This window comes from Sciurus vulgaris (genome assembly GCF_902686455.1).
Source record: "Sciurus vulgaris genome assembly, chromosome: 12".
NCBI classification, from domain to species: Eukaryota; Metazoa; Chordata; class Mammalia; order Rodentia; family Sciuridae; genus Sciurus; species Sciurus vulgaris.
In genome coordinates, this window is record NC_136473.1 from 85,633,214 (window position 1) to 85,659,606 (window position 26,393).

The window sequence follows — 26,393 nt, forward strand, 5'->3', positions numbered from 1 at the left end:
CTTATCACAAGTTAATCACTTCTACTTTTAAAAGAAGATACAAGGACATTTCAAAAGAGTCAAAGGTGTCAACCAGCTTTGAAGGAAGTCAATTAGCAATGCAAACATGAAGCTCTGTATACATCTTAGGTTTAATAAACACTTTCTGAATCTCATTAGAAGGTACTTTTGAGAAGTTTATACATTAAGAACTTGACTTTGATGAATAGGCACAAAAAAGTTCTGGAGAATAGTTACTTAGGTGAATAAATACTTTACTTAACCAAAGTCACTGTGGAATACTACTGATTTTGATCCTGAATTTCTCTTGCTTTTAACCAGGCAGGTTGCCTATTGGCAAATTAGTGGAGGAGCTCCTAGGAAGTAACATGTTACTGGCATATTAACACTTAGCACCAATCACTTTGCTATCATATACTCTGAACAACAATAAATAACATAATACATGCTATGAAGAGACATACAATTTTTATGGAGATGGATACATGTTATGTCTGCTAGAAGATGCATGTAATTAAGGTACCAGTGCTGAATTAGTGTAATGTCTACAATGTCTATGGCTGCCAACCCACTCCAGGTGTTTTTGCCAAAGTCCTGGAATGTATTACTTGTTAATAATAACCCTCTCACCTACCCATAATGACTCAATTATTTAGTAAATTTAAAGCAGTGTAAGTTGTAAAAGCCATAATGACTTCTACTTACATGGAAATATTGAAGCAATGTGACTTAACAGGAAAATATTCTTTCTTATCTTTGTTTATACAGCATAAAATAGAGGTGGCTGCTAGAACTAAAATACTGCTTTTGTAGTTTCAGAAAAAAATTTGAGAAATACTTTGAAATGGGCAAAAGAGATTAGTGGATTATCTTTTGGTGGAAAGCTGAATGTTATCTAAAGGACCCTCTACAAAAATCCGATTCTATAGGGGTAGATGTCTTAGATTTTCTTTACTAAGCAATATTACAGCTCTGTAAAGTGTAGAAAATTATATCGATACAAAAGAATCTTGCTATTCAAGTGAACGAATTTGTAGCAATACAATTGATTGTCATACTGTGGGAAAGAATATTTCAAATCTTAATTTTGTTCTCTATAAATAATAAACAGTTTTGCACTTATTAGTAGATCTACTTCATCATTTTTTGTTTTATGTATACATCTATATTCTGTTGATTGTCCTTTGAACTGCGTTTATATCTTACTAGTTTTCTCATTAATTAATAATTAATAAAATCCTCAAAACATGTTCATTTTATGTTTGAAAATCATGAATTTACCTTTTTGAAAATATTATGTAGCCTGTCCAGGATTTTATGAGATTTATCTGCCTGAAATAACCCAGGGCATTATTTTGTCAGAAGAAGTTCTGCCTTCCCTAACAACACTGAAATTCAGTTTTTTGTGTTTATTGTAACTATATTTGTTTCCTGTAACCTTAGGGCTGCCAGATCCTGGATTTATAGTTCATGAGACATATTCTAACAAAGGTGTCTAAGAAAACACTATGTGGCTGAAACACTACCCATTAATACTTGTAGATCATCCCTCAAGATAAATCCTATGTTTAGAAGATCAAATTGTGATGGAAGTAGCCAAAACATGTCCTGTTCAGCATAGTATATATACATAGACCTTAGGGGAGAGCTTTCTGACTTGTCAAAGACCAAGCTTCATGGATTTTATACTTACCTGCAAAATTTTCCGGTAAAATTTCCTAAACAAAGGCAAGAATAGCCATTAGTCTCACTAATGCAGGTGGCCCCATTTGCACATTGGTGATTCTGGCAATTGTCTATCTCCATTTCACAGTTCACACCGGTGTATCCAGGCTCACACCTGCAGTGGTAAGCTGCAACTCTGTCAGAGCAGTTGCCATGGATACAGGGGTCTGAAAAGCATTCATCAATGTTGAGTTCACAGTGTGTCCCTGACCATCCCAAGGGACAGGAACAGTGATACGAGCTATAGATGTCTTCACAATTTCCTCCATGCAAACAGGGGTTGGAATTGCAGGCATTTAATTGTAAACAGCCAGTAGCCACTGAATTTGTAGAGATTTTAAGAAACTGCTCTTCCTGAGGTTTATTAGTGAAACCAGGAGCATTTTCAAAGTAAGACAGATAAATGCCTCCGATTTCTATTGTACTTAGACACCCTTGCAGGCCCTTCATATTGTTAAGAGCTCCATCGCCCACATAAATGTCTGTATTGTCCTTCAAAAAGTTGAGGTTTCCAGTAGCAATTGCACTGGTCACAAAAGTTGTTTGATTGTCCACTTCCATTTGCCACCTGGAGGCCTGGGCCAGTGGGTCTCTCATGGAAAGAGTCACTTGGTGCCATGTGCCATCATTCACTGACTGCAAACTTGTCAGATGCAGCACATAAAAGCTGTTGCCACTTCTCAATTGAAAGACTAATCTGGAATCTTGAATGCTGATATTGAGAAACTCAGGCTCTTTTTCTGCATGCAATATTATCACATTTGCATCTTTTGTTCTGAATCCAAATGTGATATTGGTGAGTTCTCTGGTAATGTTCCCATTACTTCTGAACAATATTTTGCTGCTTTGCCCATTAAAAACAGCATTTGCAATACCTAAGGAGAGAAGACAACACTAATTAGCAACTTTATTAAGTCTATGATATTTTCTTAATCACCTGCATTAATAGTAGTGATCATGTTAATGATATCATGTATTGATTGTTTGACATGTGTTGATAAAAAAGCTAGTTGCTTTTTGATATTATTTCTCACACAAAACTCTTGATACAAGAGTGGTTATAATCTTCATTTTACAAAAGAAAAAATTGAGACTAACAGAAATTAAGGAATCTGCTTATGTTTATTAACTAATAAAGCCAGAACGTCAAACATGGATGATCTAATACCAAAACCCACACCACACTTTTCTTTTCCATTGATATCCTAATGCATGCCAATTTTTATTTTCCACTAGATCCCCCAAATAAGGCACTGATTATCCATTTCATGCATAAAGCAATTGAGCACAAAGAAATTACAAATATAGCTATAGCAACACAGAAGTTTAACAGTGTAGTCTGGCTTCTGATTAAGCAGATTAACAAGGAGTTAAAAGTAGTATTTCTGCTGGGTGCAAAGGCACATGCCTATAATCCTAGCTATTCAGGAGGTTGAGGCAGGAAGATCACAAATTCAAGGCCAGCCCAGGTAATTTTGTAAGACCGTGTCTCACAGGAAAAATTTTTAAACACCAGGAATGTGGCTTAGTGTTAGAGCATCCCTGGGTTAAATCTCCCAACCCCTTCCCCCACAGGCATTCCCAATGATTGCCTAAACTGGCAAAAATCCAGTTGTGTGCCAGGCTACCCACTCTCTACCTATGACCAAGTGATTTCATGTGATTTGGAAAAAATATACAGCCAAATCGACTGCCTTTACCTTATGTCCACGTCCTATCTGGGAGTACAGCACTTTTAGGTAAACAGTGCCTTTCTCTATTCAAAGATTATTAAATCACAATGGGTTCTCTCTCTTAAAATGTTTAACCTTATCTCAGTCTCCTGTTTACATTCTTGAGCACAGGAGAAAAACTGCCCAGCTTTCCACCAAACCTGAAACTTCACAGTACCTGGACCCTTGCTGCTTCTCATCCTGTTACAACGGATGCACCTTCCGTATGGCCACGCAAGGCCAACCTGGTCAGCACTGTGTGGGGTCCCGTTGATTTCCACCCTTGTTCAGGTACTATTCAGACACGCACCCGCTTTTCTACCCTCCCCATCATTTTCCTTCCCTTTTTGTTGTTTCCTGTCTGTACAAATATGCTGCAGTTGTTTTTCAATCTTAAAACATAGACACAGGCAGGAGACCTGGAAGCACTGTCCTGTCTCCCCACCCTGCTGCTTCCTTCTCGGCTCCCCTCCCCATCGATACATCTTCTAACAGTTTTCTCTTCTCGTTGTCTCCACTTTCTTATCTCCCATTTTCTCTTTGGTACATGTTACTCAGGTTCTGTTCCAATCACCTCACTAAAACCACTCTTGTCAAGGCCACAATGACCTCCACGTTATCCACTCCAGTAGTCAATTGACCATTCTCCTTTTTTTCCCCGATTTTCAGTAGCAATTGACCTTAAAACACTATCATTACCCAACGTGTGAGGCAATATACCCAACCACAGTCATCTTTTATGTAGACTAATTGCTTATTAGTGGCCCTCTGTCTGTGGTGCTGAGGGTGAATCTAGCCACCACTCCTTAGCCCAAGACCTCCATTGGTTGCCATCATATCTAGAAAGTTTTAAGTCCTAAACAGCACTCACAGAAGTCCATGTGATCTGACCCCTGATTAACTTTTTAGTTCCAATTCCTTTCACTTTCTTCCTCGTTCCCATATCACAGCCACATGTCCCACCACAAGCTTGTCCCTGACTCAGGTCTTTTATACTTGCTGTTACTTAAGCCTGGAACGTTCGCCTCTAGGCCTTCTTATACCTGGCTTCCCCTCAGCATTGATAGTTGCTCAAATGTCACCTCCTCTGAGGAGCCCTCACTGAGTATCCAATTAAAAACAACTTCCTCTCTGGGTCCACTCTCTGGGTTCACTCTGGGTTTTATTTTCTTCATGACTCCTGTCACCATTTGAAATTTAAATTTGTCCACTTGTTCCTTGATTGTCTTTCTGTCCTAGAGCATGGGCTTTATGAGATCAGAAATCTTCTCTGTCTAGGTTTTCACTAAAGTCTCTGCCTGGAACACTGCCTGACACATAGTAGGTGCTCAGGTGTTATGGTTTGGATGTGATATGTCCCCTAAAAGCTCAAGTAGTGAGGCAATGCAAGAAGGTTCAGAGGAGAAATGATTGGGTTGTGAGAGTCTTAACACAAACAGTGAATTAATCCCCTGATAGGCATTAACTGAGTGGTAACTGAAGGCAGGTAGGGTGTGGCTGGAGGAGGCGGGAACTGGGGCATGGTTTTGGGGTCTATATTTGCATCTGGCAGGTGGAGACCTCTCTCTGAGTTTCCTGATCATCATGTGAACTGTTTCCCTCTGCCACATTCTTCTGCTTCACCTCCAGCCCTGAGGAATAGAGCCAGCTGTCTATGGATTGAGACCTCTGAAACTGTGAGCCCTTAAATAAACTTCCTCTTCTAAAATTGTTCTGGTTATCACAGAAGTAATAAAGGCTGACTAAAACATTAGGAAACATTAGTAAATGAGTAATTGATGAAAACAACTTCTTCCTTTATTTTGGAAAGTGACATGATTAGAAACCAAAGCAAGAGAAAATTTAAGTATATCATTCAACTTGTATTATTTGACTGAATTAAAATCTCATTTGATTTCATTGTTTTTGATTCTCGAGTTTTTTTTTTTTTCTACCAGTTTTTGGGGTGAGGATTAAGGAGGAAAAGAGCAACAAGTGACTCATTATATATTTTAAAGTAAATGTTAAAATAACAAATCTCTGAAATCACTTCTTGAGATATAGGTAAAAAACCACAATGTACATAACATTTTTACTTTGCTTTTTCTTTGGGGTACTTTGCCATAATAAACACACCTGTATCTAAGGTGAGTTGTAAATTTTTAAATCTTGGTTTAAATCCTACTGGGACACAGAGATACAGATGATTAAAGATCTGAAGGCAAACTCAGTAATGTATGAGCTCTCAAGAGTATGTTGTTCTGTTAGACTTAATCTTCTCAATATTTTACTTGAAAAGAAAATACAATAGAGTCATAAGATCACACAAAATTAAAAGTATACAAAGAAACAAAAATGAATCCACGGTTCATACTTGTCAATTATGAAACTGATATACAATTCCTATTGTAAACCTTCTATTGATTTCCATTTCTCTCTGCACTCAGGTAAGTCATACTTCAAAAAGAATGCTGTTGGGATTTTAGGGGGATGTTGGAGTCAACCTCTTTTCTTTTTATAGCAGTAATGCTGTAACAGTGGAGAGTCACTTCACTTCTCTCTGATACGCATGTGTGCCAATCCTAAACTGCTTTAGGTGTACACTGTCCTTGGGCGGCCACTAATTTTTGAAATCTACTCTTTTATTTTCCCCTGTTGGAAATGTTCCAGATGATTTGAACCCTAACTAACAATTTTAATATTTCTATCAAAAGATTAACAATAAAATTAATAGTTCATTTTCACTTATCATCATTTCCAATCAGTATGTCAGAGGTAGAACAATGGAAAATGCTGCGTTTAAAATCTGTGCTGAGGTAGGGTGTAGCTCAGTGATATAGCACATGGCTAGTAGGCCCAAGGCCCTGCTGGGTCTGATTACCAGCTCTGCAATCAATCAATCCATAAAGTTCTGTGTTACATTAGAAACCAGTGTACTTTCTTTATATGAACTCATCATGATTCTACTTGTATGTAGTGTGTATTTCCTAAAAATGCATTATCAACTTATATATTCCTCCAGAAAACTTCCTCAAGTATATCTGCAGTGTACCATGTATCACATAGATCTTTTAAAATATAGAAACATAAAAGTAAGTATATTCTCTTGTCTTCAGTTACTTCAGGCACAGTCTAAATAGGATGTTGGAACTCACCTTTGGCCACTCTATCCTCTACTTCTATTCCATTATGTTAGTGCAATGTTTTTAAAGATATTTTATGTATATTTCTTATTTTAAGCAGATGATGTACTTAAATCTAGAGCAGTTAAGTGAAAGAATTGATTCAGAGAAAAATAAGTGAAGTTATTCATTTAACAAATATTTACTGACATCCTACTATAACGTTTGGCACTACTCCAAGGGTCAACAGTGCCTTAAGTAACCACATAGAAAAATTTCTTGCACTGTGAAACTTATAGTTTACTGAGGAAAGAGGTGATAAACAAACATATACATGTATGTCAAAACACCAAAGAATAGGCTAGGTGTGGTGATGCACATCTGTAATCCTAGTGTCTCTAGACGCTGAGGCAAGAGGATTGCAAGTTCAAGGCCAGCCTCAGCAACTTAGTGAGGTCTAAGCAACCTAGTGAGACCTTCTTTCAAAATAAAATATAAAAAGGACTGGGATGTTGCTCAGTCATTAAGTGCCCCTGGGTTCAATCCCCAGTAACTCCGCCCCCCCCCAAAATATCCAGGAATAGTAAGAGATATAAAGAAAAAACTGAGTTTAATGAAGTGGTAGAGGGAATCTGTGAAGCTCTGGGCTGAGACAGTGTAAGAGGTGATGGTTTATGGAGGCTAAATGATGATGTAAAATAATGGAGAGAGATAGCAGAAGCATCTGGAGCACAAATTGTTAGAGGGTTTTTTTTTTTTTTTTTTTTTTTTTTTTCTCACTAGAAAAGGAAGCAGAGAAATGGGAAGTTGCAGGTGGGAATCTGGGGGAGGGAGGTCAAGGGAAATATTTTGTAATGAGGACATTTGATGGTATGTTTATCTGCTAATAAAAGCACTGTTGATGTTGGAGTGTGAGAGAAAAATTCTAGAAGCAACATCTTTAGCAGCAGAATCTTTGAATAAGGGGAAGGGATTCAAATTCAATTTATACAGAGGGTTGGCTTTAACATTGGCTGTGTGTTATTTGAAGGAGGAGAGAAGACAGCACAGAAATGACAGTGTGCTTACTTTGTGAATACGTCAAAATCCAGTGTGGTGTTCAAATCGCTTACTTTTGAGAAATTGTGTTCTGTAGCACTGAAAGGGGCAGGGAAAGCTTTCACATAAAATATATAGCCCTGGCCAGCATCATTGGGTACCTAATGTATTTGATTGTATACATCAGGGTATGCAATCATCACAAAGAACCTATAGATTTTGGTATCCCTATTCAGGCAAGGAAGCTTTAGATCACGGAGATAACGTGAATTACCTGAAGTTCAAAGTTAAAAAAATGGCAGTGAGCAAACAGTAGCACATTTACTCTATATTTCTAGTAATGAGGAAAGACCGGTATCACCTGATTAGCTTTTCAGACATCAGGTTTAAGTGACCAAGGATCCAGGTTTGGTATTGCTACATTCTCCATTTCCCAAACCAGATGTGCAGGGTGGGATAAAGCAAGCACTAATTTGGATTTTTATACTACTCATATCAGGTTAATTATACTACCCACAGATGGGTAAACAACCATACACCTCTTTAATTAGTTGACCATGCCTGTGTTCTTTTTCTGTTTTCTATCAGAACAACTTAAACAAGCCAAATTAATTGCGTGGATAAGAGTTCTGAGCTCTACGTACATTCGAATCCTTTGGGCACCAACTGGCACTGGGCGCTGGGAGGACACGGGTTGAGTTCACACCACCGAACTTCTTCACAGGCTTTCCCAGCTGTATTTGCAGGGCAAGAGCAGGAGAAGTCATCCCACAGGGAATAGCAAATGCCTCCGTTGTGACAGGGATTGGTCTGAGCAGGGAAAAAAAAATCATAAAAAGCATTGTCAACTAGAAATGGAAATGTTAAAGGGTACAACGTATATCTGTTATTTTAAAATGCCAATTCCCCTACATCTTCAGATTTTAAGCTTTTAATATGCATTTTAAGTATATGGAATAAAACTGAATGTTAGCAATTCACTGCTTTCTAAAAGAGCAGCAGGGAAAGAGCAATAGAGAGAGGGAATGGGGACAGACAAAGGGGAAAAGAAGAAAGGGAGAGAAAAAGAAGAAATAGAAAATTATTCTCTAACACAAGGATGCTTTTTGAAATATAATGATGCTTTCTGTAATTCACAGATTACCAGGTACTTTCAGAGACAGTCACTATTTGAGATAAGGATTATTACTTCTATTTTTACAGATGAGGTCCTTTCAGTTGTGGAAGTGAAAGTGAAGCTTGGTGTCTAGATCCTCCGGGCCCCAGTTCAATGCCCTTCCTCCCCATTTGCTCTGCCTCTGAGTCAGAGACTCACTGTTCTTATTTCAGGTCTTCCAAGTTCACTTACAAAGTTTTCAAAATAAAAATATTTTAAAAGAAAAAAATATTAGAGCCTGACTGTATTTATCCCAGGTCAACCCTTAACAAATGATTCAGGATAGCCACATAACTTTTTGGGTTTTTCAGTGCTGAGGGTTGAACCCAGGGCCTCACCCATGCTAAGCTTGTGCCCTACCACTGAGCCACATCCCCAGTTCATTACATAAAGTTCAGTTTCTTTATAAATAGCATAGAAGGGGATAAGAATGTCTGTTTTATACAGTAGTACTTAAACAGAATTAATAGATTAATCTATGTTAAACAGTGCCTGATACATTAGAAGTGTTCCTATAATAAATTCATAATGATTCCTCTGTGTATATTTAGAACCAAGGCTGGTCTATGGCCATAGTTGCAGCTTAGTAAATGTGTCACACATATCAATGTGTTTCCTTCTTTTCCTTTGAAAGCTCGTGCAGAGTTGACAATTTCATCTATTTAATATAGTTCTTAGAAAAGCATAGAAAGTACATAATATAAAGCATGGGCTCTGAGAAATTATATTTCTGAGGATTTCAAATTAACTTACCTCTCAGATTCTTTTTTTTTTTTTTATGTTGTTGTTGTTGATGTAATAAAAGTTCAAAATAATAGCTTGGTATTTAAAATAAAGTTAATGGGGTCTTTCAAAAAGAGTTAGTTCAGTTAAACCCATGGAGCGCCATTAAGAGTTCAAGAATTAGAACACTAGTATTAAGAAATTTGATCAACGTAGGGTAGGAGAAGCATGTAACTGAAGCATGTAACTTAATTGTTAAATATACCATGATACCAGTAGGGCCATTAGGATTTATGGTTCAACATAAATTCCCCAGTCTGCTGGGAACACAGAGATTTAACTGGTCTATGGCTCATGGGCCAGTAATATTGTGTTCAGGTACAAAGGATTATTTTAATAAATTGTATATTAATAAAATAAAAATTTAGTATACAATATATGCACAGTTGGTATGAATAATCCTACCTTGCAGATGTTGTCTCCGAGACAACCTTGAGTTACATTGACAAGAATTGGACTATGGGATGCACTGTTTGTGGAATTTGGAAAGAATTCCAGATTTTGGTTATTTAATCTTACATCTTGGATACAACCTTTGAAGAAGCCACCATTAACTTCAGTCTCTTTCTTGTCAGGCAGGCCACCAATGTAGATGATATCTCCTTTCTGGATTTTCCATGTAGCAGCAGAAATAAATCCAAGGTTTTGTGAAGATTGATAAAGTTCAATTTTATTTGGCTTGATTTTCAAAGTTATTAAGTGAACATTTCCATCACTAAGAACAGATTTTACTGTGAATTTGGGAGAGCTTGGAGTCAGCAGTGCTAGTCTTCCATGCTCCAGCCAGACACGAATGTATTGATAAGTGCTATTTTTCAAAGCTAGGAGTAAGCCAGATGGTCGATTTGTTCGGACAAACATGGAGAGGCTGAAGCTCTGTCCATAACTCCCATCCAGATTAAAGACAGCATATCCAGTGGAGTCATCCTGGCCAAATCTGCCTGCCACATACTCTTTGATGTCAAAAAAGAAGAAGAGAAACAAAGAGGAAACATCTTGAGATTCAAAAGGAAGAAGAAACAAAAGATGAAAATTTTATACACGCGTACATATGCAAGAACACACACACACCTATACACATACACACATTTTCATGTTCAGGACTTACTCACTGAATAGACTGACAATTTGTCTTCATTTTCTGAGATTCTGAGTTTACTTTATCCTGAAAACAACTGCATTTTTGGGTTTGTAGTTCACAAATAAAGCCATCAGTCACAAAAGAGGAAATGAAGATGCCTGTACGGATAAAACTAAAGAGTCTCCCCTTCACTGCCCTAAAATGCTGGGACTTAATGGTGAAATACCAGATACTACATGTTATTCCAACTTGGAAGAAATTTTGAGGCAAGAGCACTTCATGCAATATCTGTAAGCATAGTGTTCAGGCAGGCTTCATCTTTGCTATTTGTAGGCCTGTTGGAGCCAACAGATCATTAAGCCTTCTGTCCTTTGTAAAGGATAAAAATCAAGAATTTGATTAGTAAATACTCTTTTGGGATGACACCCCACATAATGAGGCCAGACAGATGATAAAGGAAGAGGAGGACTCTTCCTTCTGTGGTCATGTTTGGGAGGAGAGGTCCAGAAGACAGAAAAGGGAGAAAAGTGGAATATTGACCCCTTCCAGCCTTTCCTATGGTTGGAGGAGTTAGAAAAGCACCAAAGAGGCAATATTAGTGATGTGTGTCACCTCAAGAAAACTCAAGATGTGTAAAAATGAAACATGACATTTAAAAACATTGGTGAGAGAGTAGAATCGAAAATTCCTATTCTTATCAAATTTATATATTGGTAGGGAAAAACATACCCAGCACAGCTAAGAAAGCAAACTGTGTAGTATGTCAGCATGTAAAAGATCATTTGGTGCAAACTAAGTCATAGAGAAAAAGAATAGGAAGTTTTGAGCAGAGGGATGGAATTTTAATTTTGAATTGAATAGCAGGAAAGAACTCTCTGAGAAAGTAACATTTGAGCAAAAACTCACAGAGAAGGACATTACTGCAGTAATCCAAGAGAAGAATGCAGTAATCCAAGACCTTTGATCAGGAGGTGGTGAGAAGTGGTAGAATATTTAAGATATTTTAGAAGTAAAACAAATAGAATTTTCTAAATCAAGTTCATCTTCAAAATTTTTGGACTAGGCAACTAGAAGCCTGAAGTTTCCATTTGCAATGATGGGAAAGAAAACTGGTGGAACTGATTTTGGGGGGAAATGAGAGCTCACATAAAATTAAAGGTGCCTTATTAGATATGCTCATGGACATGACCACTATGTAGTTGCCATAGTGGTTCAGGGGAGATGTTCTGGGATAACTATAATAATTTGGGTTTTTTAGTGTATATGACAGATTTAAAGACAAAAGACTGAATGGTACCGCCACAAAAGTGAAATATATAGAGAGAAAAAGAAGAGGTACAGGAACTGAGCTGTTAGGCTCCAGACATTTGGAGGCAAAGGAGATGACAGAAGAAGAACCAGTAAGATAAAAAATTCCAGATAGAGTGATACCCTGTAAGCCTACTAAGGAAAGAGTTTTCAGGAGGATGAGCTACTACTCTACTGTGTTTGCTGTTATTAAGAGGTCAAGTGAGAGGAGGACTAAGAAATGCCCATTACGTCTTGTGATATAGAAATCAATGCTGAACTTGACAAGAGCACTGTCTTAAAAATATTTCTGTCTTTGGGTTTTTGCATCCCTGTCCTAGAAGAAAAGCATATCTGAAGTGTCTAAATGTCATCATATGGTCCAACTGAAGTTTGGCCAAAGGTTAGATGTATTTTAGTGTAGCTGAGCTCCAGTGAAACTTGCTTAGGCAGCAGATCTCCTGCATAACAGGTTACATTTTCAGAACTCTGACTTGATGTCCTATGGAACATTGCAGTTTGAATCTGCATTTGGAGACTACATGCTCCAGGCAACTACTGATAGCTTTCAAAGTGTACTGTTAGATAAAATAACCTCTTTGAAGAGGTTAACATCTCTGAATACACTGCAGCACTTTCATATATGATAAAAATGCTTAATAAGAAGATTTGGCTCTTGAAGCTTGAGGTTTGAGGATATGCACAAAATCATTCAACCTCAGGGGGCAGGATCCCTGCAGCATCACTCTGTGGACCTCAATTAAAAGACTGAATACAGAGTTGTTTTCTCTCCTGCCACCCCTCTTGAGAAGCTTGACTCTTCAGTAATCCTATCCTTCAGAATCATAAACAGGTAGTCAGCATGTGTGATATGCTACAAGGTTTTAGAAATACCTGAAGCCACATCTGCTTTAGCTGAGGACATGGAAGGGATACTTCTCATACATGTTGGTGATAAATGTCCTAAGGATCAGTGGTAACATATGCCGATGAAAAACCAATTTTGACAATCTTTAATGATTGATGGAACACAAGATGAAATCTAACGAGAATAAATAAAAGATCAAAAAGTGTCTCATAGGTTTTCAGGTGAGAAATAGGACCCTATGACACTGCGAATGACAATGACTCCAAGTGAGGTACCCATGTGATGTAACTACCAGAAAACTGCCAGAGCATAAGCATAGTGTTAGGCTGCAACATTGAAGCATGTTATGCAGAACAGGGGAGGTTAGGGTCCTGGGTCACCTTGTGTCATCAAGTACATCTACCATATTTTAGAAAGAAGACAGACAAGCAGATTTACCACAAAGCAAGCAGGTGATGATGTGTCTGAAGACTATGCCAGATGGAAGCTTTAGGATGTGTAGCATGATGGAATTGAAAAGTTGGATAGTTCTAGATGCTCTTCTTCAAATATTTAAGCATCCTTAGGAAGAAGAGGTGTTAAGATTTATGTGAGCACATCTTCAGGAATTATAATGTAGTTAATGAATGAGCTTTGAGCAAAGCACATTTTATTTAAACACAAGGACAGAACTGTTCAGGGAAATTTTGGCAAGATGGAATGAGTGAGTTCCCCATTCCTGAAGGTATTTAATCAGAGTTTTGGGTCTCTACACTGGGCAAGCATCATAGTGTAAAAAAAAATCCAGCCATGGAATGAAACTTCTATAGATGTGAATTTATAATTCTATAAGGATAAAATTCTCAAAGTGTACATGTACAATTGAAGATGAAACACACATAAATTGCTTTTATAAATCAAATATTCTCCAGAAGGCAAGACATAGGTGGTGCATTTATTCTGAAGAATATCTTGGAAGCTTTACCAAGATAAGCTGGGATCACCTTACAGACAGTTTTGGGTCTAAGTTTAGGGAAACCATTCAAAGTTTAGGCAATTTTTAAAAAGATTTAACTTTAAGATCTTGCAAATTCCTATGCTTTTTGTGTTTAGTCAATGAAATCTTCTATCTGGTCTGCTTAATCCTTACAACTTGTATCAAGGTTGGAAAATGTTTTGCCAAAATCATGTTTTGGGTGAAGTTTGTGTCTTTCTGCTTGTTAGTACATATCCTCCCTCTTGAATACACACATATGATGACAAAAAGATGTGTATTTACTGCATTTAAGCATCTTTTGTAATAGAAATAGACTCTACACAAACATTTCTCATAGATAACAGCCAATACGGAATATTTTATGACCAGAGGTGATAAGAAAAATATGATTTTTCTTAAACTTATCCCAAGTATTCAAAAAGAAAAAGATTTTAAAGAACTCATTATAATCTCTTCAAGCCAAATATTCTCACGGGGATTAAATAGTTTTTAATAGTGTAAGGATATAAGGAAACAGGGGAAGTAGAGGGAGTGTAAGCAATTCGGGAACTTGGCTTTAAAAAGTTCATGATTTTCCAAGTCGGAAAAAAATAAAGAAAACCAGAGCCCACTGGATTGGCATCTCTTGAATCTATCTGCTAGGACAGTGAACATCGCAATGGTCAGCATTAACCTTGTGGGTCACTGCATCTGGAAGCCAGTCAAAGTGAGTCAGCATCTGTTTGTTATTTTGTATATGTACTGAAAATATTGCCTTGGGTCAATTAAACTTTTCTTCAAAAAGTGAACCATCGCCTCAGCATAATTTCCCTTTTCTCCTTTAAAAAAAAAAATCACGAAACAACTTGCCATTCTGTTTAAAATATTACATAGAGTGAGTAGATGCCATACCTCATTGTCAAACAGGTCCGTGATTTGTAATGAATATTGTGGGCAGGGGGAAACCCGTGAATAGTTTCTAATAATTCTTAGCCATTTGAACATGGAGTAGGGTATGGGCTAAGACTGGTTTTAATTTTATTTCATATAAAACAGAGAAGACTATTTACCAGATGTTGTCCTACTTGGAGTTACTCTAAAATCTTGGAGTAAATTACAGCTGAACTTCAAAGCAGTCTATTACAATTACCTCTCAGACTTTTTCAATGCATGATAATAATAATAAAAAGAAACAGGTATGTATTGATCACTATCAACAGCAATTTTTGACATGATGCTGGAAATAAAGGATTTTGAAATTTATTTCAGATCATGATTTGCTAGAAAAATTAGATCAACTCATTTATTTAATCTACCAAGTTTTATTATGGTTACTTTTCATATTTTTCCTCTTCTTCTTTTTTCTTTTTCTTTCTTCCTTTTTTTTTTCCTTTTTCTCCTGTAAGACCTCTATCTGTTTTATCCAATGCAATTCTGACAAAACTTATTTTTGTCACTTTGCATGAAATTATTGCTCTGTTAAAGTGCTAAACTTAAATATGGTTTTGGAGCAAGTATGAATTGCATAGAAAGGAGACTAAGGGAGTGAATATTTACTGGGAATCTATTAATCACAAGATATTGTGCTAATAGATGGTATTGACTAGTTTTGTAACTAAAAGTCCTTTTCCAAAGATTTTTTCTTTTACAAATGAGATTTACAGCAAATTTCTGATATGCAACAAATGGTAAAATTCTTTTTTTTGTTTTGGAGGCAGGGGTGCACTTGACCGGTTAGTCATATCTCCAGTTCTGTTTTGTATTTTATTTAGAGACAGGGTCTCACTGAGTTGCTTAGTGCCTCACCATTTCTGAGGCCACCTTTGAACTCTCTACCCTCCTGTCTCAGCCTCCCGAGCCGCTGGGATTACAGGCATGTGCCACTGTGCCTGGCTCAAATGATAAAATTCTAAGAGCATTTTACAAACAAGATGAAAACTGATTTGAATAGGAGCTATCTGCTCATTGTTTTACATTTCTGACTGAGTGAAACTCAGCTATCCTATGAATCCACTCAAAACGAATACACAGCCCCGTACTCTTCTTTTTTCTCATTAGTGGACAAACAACAGCCTAAGTCCCGAGGGTTGTTATGCTTCATCTCAGTAACAGCACAGCTGTTCTTGTGATTGCTCTTCTCTGAGGCACAGCACTCCTGGGCACCCAGCCCCTCTCACCTCTCAGACAGTTGGGACCTTTGTAGGGCCTGTAGCAGTCACACTGGTAACTGAGCCACAAGTTGATGCAGCGTCCTCTATTCTGACAAGGTTGACTCTCACACCAGTCCTTCCTCAGGCAGTTGGCCTTGATGTTTAATGACAAGCCCGATGAAATGTTCTCCCAGGTAATGGGATTCAAATCAAATTTAATGTCTTGGAGACAGCCTACAAACGAAGGCGTGGATGGGATATTATAGCTGTTAAGCAAAGTGACACCATTGCTGGCTGTTCCCACTGGTAAACCACCCAAAAAAGAGTTCTGAAAAGCACATATTGATTGATTCCTTTCAAATGGAGAAGGAGCTTTAGCGATGCATTTCTCTGTACAGGAGCTGCTGACTAAGGCAAGGGTCACAGCCTCTGCAAATATTACCTCCACTGAATGCCACTGTCCATCACTGGTGTTGTGAGAAATGTACAGAAGCACCTTTGACTGATTATGGACTTGAACTGACAAGTGAATGTAGCCACTTAGCAACTCCATCTTTACAAACATGTCCCTGTTCCCTCGGAAAAGAAGAAGTGCTGTTGGCTGAACAGTCTGAAAACTGAAGGCTATGTTACAAACTGAGTCCTTGGCTGTATGTGGGCCACTTGTGACCCATAGGAAGCCATTGCCCTCAAATGAAAGTGTGGTGACAGTTTCACAAAGTGACCCAGTATATCCAGGTGGACATAGGCAGCTGAATTCATGTTGGTCATTTTGGAAGTGAGGGACGCATAGTCCGTTATTTAGACATGGATGATGGGTGCAGCCCAGAAGAATGTCAGAACAGTTCTCTCCTCCATAAAATGTTCCAGAAAGGTTATCAAATGGGCAATGGCAAGTGTAATTCCCAGGCAAGTTCTCACAAGTACCACCATTTTGGCAAGGGTTTGATGAACATTCATTGATGTCTTCTTCACAGTGAATTCCTGTTAAATAATAAATAACAGGTTAAAAATAGATATATTCAGATTGGAAATAGAAATTTCACATAATTTTCATGTATAATCTCCCAGTTTAGAGTTAGCTCAAGTTTAAAACTATAAAGGAATAAAACATAGTTCTTGAGGAAAACTAATATCAATTTTACCATTCCACATACATTGTGAAGAGTAGAGCGTTCATGGTAGACTTTGAATTCTTTCTGTAGAAATAGATCATTTGTTGATTACAGTGATTGAGTCAAACTACCAATAATTTTTAATTAGGAGGAATATTGCACAATTAGTGAGGTATTACCAAATCAAAATACTATTGGTTTTCTCCCACTCCATTGTTAACGTATCTAATAGAGGGAAGGTGTGCCCTGCTTCTGGGTAATATCGCCAGGAGACTGAATTTTTATGTTCACCCTTGCATAAGAGTCATGATCATTTTTTTAAAAACACACAGCAATTAAAATAGCCAGTCACAAATAATGACCAAAAGTCTCAATGCAATGCACAATAACATAAATTTCTTTTTCTGACAGGTCGACCTCAGGCTGTCTTAAAGGAACACCTGGATACCTCTTCCCTCTGTTTCTGCTCCTCTATTGGCCCCATCTCTAAACTTCTAAGTGTTCTGGCCCCTAGCAGACTACAGTTTGTGGACAAAAGAAGGGGAAAGGAATCCAAGGGACTTTTCACCTGACAGGAGCTAATATAGTACGATCCATGTTCGCTGAGCCTGGAGCGTCCTTAAAGTTCATATTTGCTCTAGGGTTATTTCTGAGTTCCTTGGAGCCTCTTCTGCTCTGTTCCTGCAGGGGCCAGAAGGAAGGGAGGCCTGAGCTTTCCTGTGACTGGCTGTTCTTACAGTTCCCTTCTCTCTCCACCCCACAGCTATTGGTTTACAGGCATTTGACTCCTTCTTCACCAGCTCTCTCTGTTCATCCCGATTCCCTCACCTGAGGGAATGTTGGAAAGGTTCCCTTTTACATGGTTCATCCACTAATATTCCTACCTACCATGCATTCCCCACCTGAACCTCAGGATTCCTCTACCTTTGACCTGTAGTTTCGGGATGGGGGCACATTCAATTTCTAGCACAGCACAGCAGGAATTTGCTCACCATCTCTTTCCTGCTACCTCAGATTACCAGTCACACCCATTCATATTTAGATTCCTTAAGCAGGTGGAGAGATAAGTTTAAATTGATGATTTTTTTACCCACCCCATGTTTAAGGGACACTGAAATTGTTCTTGACACAGTCTTATTTTGCTTCTTTTGCTTGGGGTTAGAATGTAGCTTCTAATTCTAACTTTGAGGGGTGCTATACAATTCAAAACATGGTCTCTTCAAGGAAATCTCCCTATAGACCCACTGCTTCAAACTACCTCTCAAGAATCTTTACATGACCTTGAAATGAGTGTAAATAGTTCAAACTCCTGAAATCTATCACGTGTATTATTGTGACTATATTTTGATGTTTCTCATAACTCACTTTGGTACCCTTCGTTGACCCTTCAATTTATCATCTCTCAAATTTATAAAACACTTGATCCGTATCCTACTCACAGAGCATGTGGAAGATGCAAAATAGAAGATTATAGACCTAGCCTCAATATGCTGATGACATAATGGAATGACAAAATGCGTATTTATGAAAATACCTTGTAGGTAGTAGGCTCACAATTGGTGTAGATAATATGTGAAGATCAAACTCAGGCAACCTTAGAGAATATTTCACAAAGTTTCAAGTATGAGTCAGATTGAAAGGGTCATTATGTACAAAGAAGTGAATAAAAACACTCTTTGGTGGAAGAAAAGTTCTAGGCATTTTGAGGTGACAATGAGTTGGACAATTTGGTTGGCAAAGAGGATTTATGAAGGAAAATCAAGTTGGAAAGGTTCGATGTAGCTGGACTGGAAGTCTGGGAACTGACAAAGTTTTTATTGTTTTATTTTTATTTATTTACTCATTTATTTTTTTCTGACCATGGGAAACAATGGGGTATTTGTTGGATAGAAGACCAATGTGGTTTCTCATAAAGACCAGTCCCACAGGGATATGTAACAGAGTGAAGTGAAAAGAATCTAGAGACAGAAAGACGCTCTAGGCAGCGATTAAAATTGTCCACACAGAATTCTATTAGGGTCTGAAATAGGATGCTTATTGCTTATTTCTTCACAATTTATAGCTCCTTTTCATTTATATTTCACCAGCAAATAAGATGGTAGGGCTTTTTTTATTGTTTACTACTAGATTATTTTCCTGTAATTCTTACGCTTGATCTTCCACAAAACAACTACCAAATACACACACACACACACACACACACACACACACATCTATATCTATATATCTATATATACATATATATATATATATATATTATGAAAGCTAGTTTTAAATTCTGTCATCCTTAAAACAACAACAACAGAAAAGAAAGCCTGTATTAAGGTCAGATGTCTCAAGAACAATAAACAATTTGAAAAGTAAGATGATAATGGTGATTTATGTTCTTTCTTTATAAAAAAATCAATTCTATTGACATCTTTGAAGTAAAATAAAATCCAACATATTTATCTAAGGAACTCAGTAAAGTAAAAGTAGGAAAACAGATTGAAAATCCCTTCATTGGTTATTCGACTGTCTGGACAAAGAGAAGCTCTACTGTCAACAAAACAAAAGGATTAGGCAATATTTATGGGATTATAGGTGCCATTTGGTCATCTTAATTGGATATTTTAGTTGACTATCAATTTGTTGTTTATTTCCAAGTATTTATACTGAGAGACATGTTACTTGAAGCTTATTATTATTTTGTTTATATGGAATCAATTTAATTAACTAGAAACTGTCACTTTATTTTATTTTACTAAGATTCTTTTAGTTCTGATTCTATGATAACACTGTACTTAAAAAATAATGATAGGGAAAAATCCCTAATACCTGGTATATATCATACATTAATCAGAATAAATTGTATTAATGGATAAAACATAGACTTTATGTTTAATATAAACATCACTGGATAGGAAAATGACTTTTGAAATTATAATCAGTGTCATTTGATAGAATGTTATTTCTACAAGACATAAAAAAGCAAGTTTGTTCTTGATGTATTGTATTTGATCAAAGTATTTTCTTCATTTCAATAAATAAATTCAATATTAAATTAAATATAAAAACCAATGCATAGGTAATATCCACTTTCCCCTACTCAACTGTTCTACTTTTCACATGATAGTAATACCATTATAACATTAAACAATAGTTGCCAAATAAGAATCCTAAAACTGTAATGATGGCACTAATTATCTTATACATAAGTAATAAGAAAAGAACAGATTACCTATGAGCATCGCCATTAAAATACGAAAACCATGTGTCCTGGCTCCAAACATGTTCCTAAGAAGAGGAGGAAAACCCAACCTCACACCTACAAGGTTGATAGAGCAAATTTCTGGTGATTTTGTACCATTTGCAAAAGTCTGGGCTTGTTCTTCAATGACTCTTTCTTCCCCTCTGGTGGCAAGTGAGAGGACTCAGTTTTGACTCATCACTCCCAAGCAGGATCAGCCAGGCTTAGTCTAAGACTCATTTGTGCCACTAAGAATAACACTTGTTATTCTTAGATCCAATCTGTGCTTAATACATGGTACCTCCCCTTTACAAATCACACTAGTGAATGTTAATCTGATCACAACACTGAAGGAAACTATTATTATGAAAAAAAACTGAGTTCCGAGGAATCTAAACACAGGCTGCTATTTTGAGCAACTTCTATGATGGAAAATTAGGGCAAGATTTTACTTTTCTTCACAATAATGGAAATGCTGGTTTTTCACTTTTATTTTTTCTGTTTTGCTTTTGTTTAGTGGTTAAGAAATTCATGGTAACTTCAAAACTATTGATCTGCGCAGGAAATGGAGAGAAGAAAAATTATGGGAAAAAGAGTAGGGGCTTTCATCAACTCAGACTGTGGCAAGAGTTCTAGTTGGTCCTCTGCAAGTTTCACATCTGCATATTTAATCGAAAACATTTAACAAATTGTGCATGTACTTGACATGTACAGACTATTTTCTTGTCATTCCTTAGGCAATATGGTATAACCCCTATTTAAATAACATTTATGTTGTATTAGGTATTATAAGTAATCTAGAAATGACTTAAAGTGTGCAGGAGGATATATGTAGATTATATGCAAATACGACATCATTTTATGTGACCTGAGCATCTATGGAGGGTGGTATCCCCAGAAGTCCTGAAACTGAGCATAGATGTTGCTCACTTAAATTTCACCCTGTGTGAAAGAATAACTATACTCTTCTGAAATCAAGTGCCATTTCATTCTATAAAATGGAATAATTTGAATGTGTAACGTTTGAGAACCTCTTAGAGTAATTGGTGCCTGAATTTCTATTTGTTTCCTTATTTATCTACATTTTCTGAGAAGGGAGACCTGAAGACCTATGGTCAGTGCCAAGTGAGAAATTACATCCCAGAACTACCAGAGTGGCCTCAAATTCTTACCACGAAAACAATTGCTTTAGGTTGAGACTTTGTCTCTTGGAATCCTCAGAAAAGATAAACATGTAACCTGAGAGGGGTAATAATTTTACCCTGAGGTAGTCATTTATGTTATATTTCTACTGTAACATCTGTGGTAAAAGGTAACCCATTCTAAATTTATCCTGAGGTAGCATTTGAGTTTAAAAATTGTCCATGTAACTGAAGTCAGCTAAGTTGTGACGGAAACCAGGTGATAAGGCAGGAAAGCTGAACAGCATGGTGACAAATTGAAAAAGAAAGAAAATGAGAACTTTAGCACGTGTGCATATACCCAAACCTTAATAAACTACACGAACACATGTAATTTAGTCTATATATCTGATTACAATAATTTACAAAAGGAGAAGAGGAAAATGAACAGGAGATGGGAGCAAGAGAAGAGAATAGAATAAGAAAAACAGAATAGGATAGGCATTGTGCAGGCAAATCAAGGTTCTTGTGTTGGCTAATGGAGACAGTTTTCCATGGGTTGAGGAGAAAAATTGACTCTTCTTCTCCAACAGAGGTTTCACATATTTTTTTACTGAACCAACCATCCAGAGACAAAGAAAGAAATTATTTAGATAGTAGTGACCTTAATATAGCATAAAAATATAAGCCATATAGTATGCAATTCCTTATAGACCCGGCTTGGTTCTCCAACATCTCCTCTTGGATCTTGTTTTATTGTAACTCATTTTATCATGAGTTTTCATCTGAATCTTTTGGGGGAAGGGGTAATTTTACTTTTGTTTCTTAGAATGGAATTTCTTGATCCTGAAAGTCTTATGAGCGCACATGTAAAGGAATGGAATCAAGTGCACACACCATGTTGGTGAAGGGAAGAGAATAGTTACCACTTTCTACCTGAGATTAAGCAACCATGAGATGGGTGGAGGAGTCAGTTTATCAGGTGGAGACATGTGGATTTCAATTGACAATAAACATAACAACCATGGATAATAATTATTGACATTATACTGTAGTTTATGGTTTACTTATATTATCTTCTTTATTTTTGTTTTTCAGTACTGGGGCTTGAACCCAGAGGTGCTCTATCACTGAGGTTTATTCCCAACCCTTTTTAAAATTTTATATAGAGGTGGTCTCACCAGGCTTGTCTTCAACTTGTGAACCTACTTCTTTAGCCTCCTGAGTAGCTAGGCTTAGAGGCATGCACAGGGTACATGACTGGCTTACTTTTGTGTATATTATCTCAACCTATCATTGAACTATACAGCCATAGTAATTCATGTGACTTCCAAATCTTTTTTGCAGTAATGGGGCTGTCATGGAGAATGATAACATCTAGGGAAAAGGAAAGTGCAATCTCTAACTTTATATCTTACATGCAAATATTTTTATTTTAATAGGAAGAGATAAAAATACACACATGGTAAAAAAAATCTGAAAAAAAGTTTACTTGAAATCATGTGAAAGAGAAATTGAAGGAAATGGGATGTTTAACCTGAAGAAAAGAAAATACCACTGGTCATCAGACAGATCTTCATATGGCTGAATGTTCATCCCATCAAATTTTGTGGTTATTTTAGTCCCATCTGTGAAAACTGATACTAAAGGTAAGATGCCATAAGATGTCAAATATATCCATAAATACAGTAGGCTGACCAAGTATAGAATCAGATGTCTTGGGAAACAGTCTGTTTCCTGACATTGAAGATGTACAAATTCAGAAAGGATTACCTGTTAGCATGGATGTTGCAGTAGAAATTTAATAAAGGGTAAATTGTAGAATTCAATGATTTCTACTGATTTTTTCCAATCCTGAGATGCCATCATAATTTCTAAGTATTGTACATAAATGCATAATTTCTCAATAGATAATAACAGAAAATTTTTAAGTGGAGAATACTGACTATAAGAGCCTCCAACTCCATAATTGTATAGTAATTTTTTAAATTTATAAAGAATAATTTGCTTAGAAGCCTGTTATGAGGATTTAAATGAGGCAATTGCTCAAAGCCTGTGGTTCCAAATGCTTATAAATACTGCTTATCTTGCCATGATCCCCTCCCTCCATGAATAGAGCTAGGTTTCATGGTGCCCACAATGTACTCTGTGTTGATGATGGTCACATTTCACTTTTCCAGAGGTCATTCACCATAAGTGTCCCCACCTTTCTGCACATATTCAAGAACCAAGATATGTGCTAGGAAAAACAAAAACAAAAAAAAAAAAAACCTATGTTGACAAATAGGGATTGCAAAGTTGACTCTTGCCTCAGGTTCTTGTTTGTCACTTATTGTTATTCTAGACACAACTAAAATAAGCTTAATTATCAAATATCTCAACTTTCAGTGGCAAAGAGTCAGCTAAGGAAAAGGAGAAGGGACAACTTTTGTGTAATTTTTCAGCTACAAGAAATGACAGCTGAGAGCTAGACAGTGAACATGAGTGGAAGATGTTAGCACTTGGTGACTCCCAAATCTGATTCAGGCAGTGCAATAAGGGCTTTATGTATGTGACCACTGAAAATTTTCAAGAAATAACGAAGAGTGCATTGCTACCTTCATTTCACAGGTGATGAAACTGTGCAAGGTTGGTACCCAGACTGCCTGACTTGTGAGATGAGACTTTTTTCCTTTACATTGTAGTGCCTCCAAGGAAAATAATATGATGAGCTGGACTAAAATAATATACAACAGAGAGTCATTGCTGGGAGAAGTGGTGCTTGCCTATAATCTCAGCAATTTGGGAGGCTGAGGCAAGAGGATCACAAGTTGGGCTAGTGGGAGACCAATCCCAGCAACAGCCAGACCCTATCTCAATAAAAACTGAGAGAGCAAGAGAAAGACAGAGAGAGAGAGAGAGACAGAAACAGAGAGAGAGAGAGAGAGGGGACTAAGGATGTAGGTCAGTGGTAGAGGACCCCAGAGTTCAATCATCAATAAAGAAAAAAAAAAAAAAAAAAAAAAAAAAAAAAAAGTATAGTCATTTAGAGATATTAAAAAAAGAGCAAAATCAATATCCAGACATTATAGGATAATAATTGAAAGTATGACTCATCAATAATACACAAGATTGTTTATAACATTTCTAGCCTGAAATGTAAAAAAAAAAAGTAATATATTTTTGAAATAGTTTAATGTGAAGTATTTAAGGGAAAACAAATTTTTCATAAAATTATAAAAATGTGTTGTCAAATCTCTTTTATGAGCCACCCCCAAACTTAATGATACCAGAAAAATATGAAAACTGGTGATTTATTTTGTATAATAAGATTTTATTTTGTGTATAACATAAAGAATGGTTTGTTTCTTCAGTCCTCATTTTTTGCTCTACTTTATTATAATGCTATTTTTGAAAATATAGTAGAGACATATTCATGCACACTCTAGATCTGGTATTTGTTCATAAGCAAATTCTAGCTCAGATAAAATAAATACTGAAACTAGAGAAAAATTTCATCCAGTCTCCTATTGTGAAAGATATTCTGACATCCTCATATGAAAGACAAAATAGCAAAATGTTTTGCATTCAATTCTACATTTCCCTTGATTTTACACTTCAAAAGTCATCCTGAAGCTCAGTGGATATAGGTAAATGATTTTTAGTTATTTTATGGACTAACACGTAGGAAGCAAAGCATTGCACATGCTCACTCTTGTTGACGTTACTTTGAAAAGTAATTTCAGAGAAACTCAACTGAGTTCAACCAGAACCATCCTAATTGGCTTTGATCAGTAAATCATCAGAAACGGCTCTGCTCTTGCTTAGTCCTTTTTTCCTTCTTCTTGTCAAAAGTGAATGATTAAACACTCAAGTTATGGTGAATTACAAAAACCTGCTTTGTATTGGGTTGGATGTGTTGCTATTCCAAATAATGTTTGCTTTCTCTCTGCCATAGTAAGAATGGGCTTTACATTCTTTAGTGGTGCTGTTTGTCATTTCTCACAAATTTATTAATATTTTCGTCTGCACAGCTACAAAAATAATGTCAAAGGCCAAGTAAATTACTGGTCTGGTAAGGCCTGCCTGTCAGTCAAGGCCCTCCACAATCTGGCTTTTATTTATCCCTCAGTATTACTTTCCACTGCCCACTACATAAGTGGCCTCTATTAAAACATATTTTTACTAGAATAAAAATTAAAACACATTCAAAGCTTTCCCTCTCTCTTTTCTCTGGCTCTCCACTTATTGAAAATTCCAACTTTGTTCAGGGCTCAGCTAAGGTGGTACTTACCTCCACTAAAATGCCTCCCCTTGGTAACTAACTCTCACTCCTGTTTGTTCTGGACCGTCTGGGGCTCATCATGACCCTAGCAGAGATAACACTGTATTGCTGTTTATCATTTAATATTTGTGATTTGCTTTCCTTAACTGCTTGGTAAGAGTTTTAAGTGTGAATGCCTCTATCTTTACTTTCTGTATATGTATTACTAATGAATACTGTATATTAAATGGAATATTTTAGACTGTATACTATACTATAAAATAATACAGAATAACAAGTACATTTTGGAGTAAATATGTACAGTACTGTCATCAATTTCCAAAATTAAAATGAACATGCATTTGGTCTTTCCTCATGCATAAAAGAAGAGCCTAATGCACTGAAAGGCAACCTAGTCTTTATTTAACGCTAGAATTGTGAATCTGGCATTCACAGATGTCTAAAATCTCCATGATTGAATATTAAAGTTCTATATGTTACTTGAAAATATTAACAATATTTCATGATTGCAATTGCATTTTCCTAATTTATAACTTATATTAGTGACTCTTTAAAAATGTAAAATAATAAGAATTACTTAGTAGAGGTGTGTACTTGAAATGCAGATTCTTGAGACATCTCTAGAAATCTGGATTCTGTAAACATGGATTGGGCCCAGATTCCACATTTTTACAAGCATTCCAAGTAATTCTAACAGTTCTCAGGTGTAGTATAAAATTTCAGCAAATTTCCAAAGAGATACTTGATTGAAAAAGGTCCATGAAACTCTGATGGAAGGAAACTCAGAGTAAAGAATTCAACTACCCAG

General features: G+C 36.6%; 2 protein-coding genes across 3 annotated transcripts in view; one reads left to right on the top strand and one right to left on the bottom strand.

The window, feature by feature from the left end:
* CRB1 (crumbs cell polarity complex component 1) overlaps nt 1-26,393 on the bottom strand; it is a 198,153-nt gene that overhangs the window by 40,020 nt on the left and 131,740 nt on the right. For both annotated transcript variants that reach the window (XM_079107983.1, XM_079107982.1), the window contains 4 exons: nt 15,884-16,840; nt 9,921-10,468; nt 8,221-8,386; nt 1,694-2,600 (listed from right to left, as the gene is read on the bottom strand). In XM_079107983.1, coding sequence (XP_078964109.1) covers nt 1,694-2,600; nt 8,221-8,386; nt 9,921-10,468; nt 15,884-16,840 — 2,578 coding nt within the window. The remainder of the gene's footprint in view (nt 1-1,693; nt 2,601-8,220; nt 8,387-9,920; nt 10,469-15,883; nt 16,841-26,393) is intronic.
* Nucleotides 1-26,393, top strand: part of F13B (coagulation factor XIII B chain) — a 370,477-nt gene that overhangs the window by 15,616 nt on the left and 328,468 nt on the right. The gene's annotated exons all lie outside the window — the stretch shown is intronic.